The sequence below is a fragment of the Octopus bimaculoides genome, chromosome 6 (genome assembly GCF_001194135.2).
Source record: "Octopus bimaculoides isolate UCB-OBI-ISO-001 chromosome 6, ASM119413v2, whole genome shotgun sequence".
Classification (NCBI taxonomy): Eukaryota; Metazoa; Mollusca; class Cephalopoda; order Octopoda; family Octopodidae; genus Octopus; species Octopus bimaculoides.
The window spans coordinates 108,065,958-108,069,376 of NC_068986.1; the positions used below are offsets into that span (position 1 = coordinate 108,065,958).

Here is a 3,419-nt window from a genome sequence, read left to right on the forward strand (position 1 = left end):
TTGCCTCCATGAGGCCCAACAGTCGAAAGGAACTCAGCCACTTTGCCTCCGTGAGGCCCATCGAAAAGAACTCCGCCACTTTGCCTCTGTGTAGCCCAACAATCGAAAAGAACTCCGCCACTTTGCCTCCGTGAGGCCCAACAATCGAAAGGAACTCAGCCACTTTGCCTCCGTGAGGCTACCCCATAGATATTGATTATTTGAAATCAGAAATAAATAAAGAAGAAAACACTTACCCATGAATGTAAAATAAAATATACAAGGCTTTAGGATCACAGAGGTACTCAGATTTAACAGACAATACACCATCGTCTGTGATAATAAGTGGCTCTAGAGCTGGGTGCTGGAATTGGACAAGCTGATTAAATAACCGTTCAACACTGAAAGAAAAAGTAAAAGAAAGTTCCATCATCAGTAGTTTGAATATTAACAGAAATTTTATTGAGCTCATTTGCTGCTAATTAGCCCCAGTAAGTCCTAATCAAGCAGACCTTTAATGAAAACTATTCAAGCCGAAGCAATTATTATTTTTTTTTTTAGGCAAAGGTACTCTAGGACTACACTACCCAATAATGAGTCCATCCCTTTAAAATGGTGGAAACTGAAAGAAGCCCATCGTGTATGTGTGTGCGTTTGACCCCCCACAACATGTGTTGGTGTGTTTACATCCCAGAAACTTAGTAGTTCAGCAAAAGAGAGACCAATAGAATAAATACTAGGCTTACAAAGATTAAGTCTTGGGCTCGATTTGTTTGACTCAAGGTGGTCTCTCCAGCATGGCCATGGTTAAATGACAGAAAAACAGTTGCAAGCAGGTAGAATCGTTAGCAGGCCAAGCAAAATGCTTAGCAGCCTTTCATCCCTCTTTACAGTCTGAGTTCAAATTCCGCTGACATCAAACTTGCTTTCATCCTTTTGGGGTCAATAAAATAAGAACCAGTTGAACACTGGGAGTCAATGTAATTGACTCATCCCCTCCCCACTCCCGAAATTGCTGGCCTTGTGCCAAAACTGGACACCAATAGAACGTGCTACTGCTGCTGCTGTTGTTGTTGTTGTTGTTAAACCTTACTTCAACTCTGATTTGGCAGGACTATGATCAAAAGCATTCCAGACATGACCACTGCATCTTTAATTTTCAGACAATCTATTTGAAAAATAGAATTAGCTGATAGCCTGTTACCTAGGTGATCAAGTCAGTAGCTTGGGTGGATGCTCTGAAAGCATACCTGCTAGAATAAGAATAGCCTGGGCAAAGTTCAGAGAGCTCCTAACCCTGCTGGTAACAAAAGGCCTCTTGTTCAGAGTGAAAGGTAGACTGTAAGATGCATATGTGCGGACAACCATGCTACAGGCAGTGAAACATGGGCTGTGACTGCTGAGGACATGCTCAAGCTTGCAAGAAATGAAGCTAGTATGCTCCACTGGATGTGTAATGTCAGTGTGCATACATGACAGAGTGTAAGTGCCCTGAGAGAAAAGCTGGACATAAGAGGCATCAAATGTGGTGTGCGAGACGACTGCGCTGGCATGGTCATGTGTTACATATGGATGAGGACAGCTGCATGAAACAGTGTCACACCCTAACAGTGGAAGGAACCAAGTGACCAAGACCTTTGGAGATATGCTGTGCTTGAGAAGACCCGGCAAGCCAAGTGAGACCATAGCTATGGCCTATGCCAGTGTTGCATAACAGGCCCATTTAATAGTACCCTTCAATCATTGAGCAATATGCTTTGCCTGAGAAGACCTGTTGAGTCAAGTGAAATCACTGTCTTGGCTGATGCCAGTCCCACTGGACTAGTTCCCATGCCAGTAGCACATAAAAAGCACCATACGAGTGGGGTTGATGCTAGTGCCACCAGACTGGCTCCCATGCTGGCGGCACGTAAAAAGCACCATACAGGCATGGTCAATGCCAGTGCCACCAGACTGGCTCCCGTGCTGGTGGCACGTAAAAAGCACCCACAACACTCTCGGAGTAGTTGGCATTAGGAAGGGCATCTAGCTGTAGAAACCTTGCCAGATCAGATTGTAGCCTGGTGCAGCCTCCTGGCTTGCCAGTCCTCAGTCCAACCGTCCAACCCATGCCAGCAGGGAAAGCGGACATTAAACAATGATGATAATCTAAAGACTGATACAATTTGTTGTATAAGGTTTCTTTCTTTTGTAAAGACTGGAAGATGTTGGCATTACAAATATTTATCATTGGAATTATATACTTGTCTTTTCTAAGGCAAAACCCGACACTTACCTTCGTCGACATCCGACACAAGGAACTGTTTGTGATAAGAGATGGAGGATTCCTTTACTCGTTACCATCATTGCAACCCGCTTTTCTTCATTAGTCAAAATGTTGAACTTTTGGATAAACGGTTCCAATTCACGCTGCTTCACACCACAAACATGTTCACAATCTGCACATTTATCACTGAATTGTATCACCATCTGAAACAACCAACAAAACAATATTTTAAAACAATTTCAAATGACCAAAACAAAAGAAAAAAAAAAACTACAAACAATATGACACAGTTAGGAGAAGGTATGTGACCTCACAAATGCTAAAAATAGCAATCAACTATCTCTTGAATCACAATTTATAAAAAAAAAAAAGACACGCTCTCTAGTCCATAATACATACCTGAAAAATAAACCTAAAGAGGACGAAGGACTAAGCAAGTACGAACAACATTTAGACTCCAAATATAAAGGAACTTAAAAGAATAAACAACAACTTTCTAATACTTCACTGATTAGTCTCTCCATTTGCCATAAATAATATTCAATGTGTGTGTACATTAATAAAATTTGCAGGCACAGGAGTGGCTGTGTGGTAAGTACCTTGCTCACCACCACATGGCGCTGAGTTCCGTCCCACTGTGTAGCACCTTGGGCAAGTCTCTTCTACTATAGCCCTGGGCCAACCAAAGCATTGCGAGTGGATTTGGTAGACGGAAACTGAAAGAAGTGTATCATGTGTGTGTGTGTGTCTGTTCCCGCAGCATTGCTTGACAATCAATTGTTGGTGTGTTTATGTTCCTGTAACTTAGCGGTTCGACAAAAGACACCAATAGAATAAGTACTAAGCTTACAAAGAATAAGTTCTGGGGTCGATTTGTTTGACTAAAGGTGGAGCTCCAGCATGGCCGCAGTCAAATGACTGAAACAAATAAAAAATTAAAAAATTTTCTATCTACACACATCATCATCATCATCATTTAACGTCTGCTTTCCATGCTAGCATGGGTTGGACGATTTGACTGAGGACTGGTGAGCCAGATGACTACACCAGGCTCCAATCTGATTTGGCAGAGTTTCTACAGCTGGATGCCCTTCCATCGAGTTTGAATTTATACAACATTAAGACAAATCGCTGATGCTTTAGGCTAATTTTCAGGGAGTAAGAGAAGTGTTTA

General features: G+C 42.1%; 1 protein-coding gene across 1 annotated transcript in view; it reads right to left on the minus strand.

Annotated features, from left to right (window-relative positions):
- Positions 1-3,419, minus strand: part of LOC106867988 (gametogenetin-binding protein 2-like) — an 89,645-nt gene that overhangs the window by 38,831 nt on the left and 47,395 nt on the right. Inside the window, exons 2-3 of the mRNA XM_014913073.2 lie at positions 2,255-2,448; positions 237-380 (exon numbers count right to left, since the gene is read on the minus strand). Coding sequence (XP_014768559.1) covers positions 237-380; positions 2,255-2,448 — 338 coding nt within the window. The remainder of the gene's footprint in view (positions 1-236; positions 381-2,254; positions 2,449-3,419) is intronic.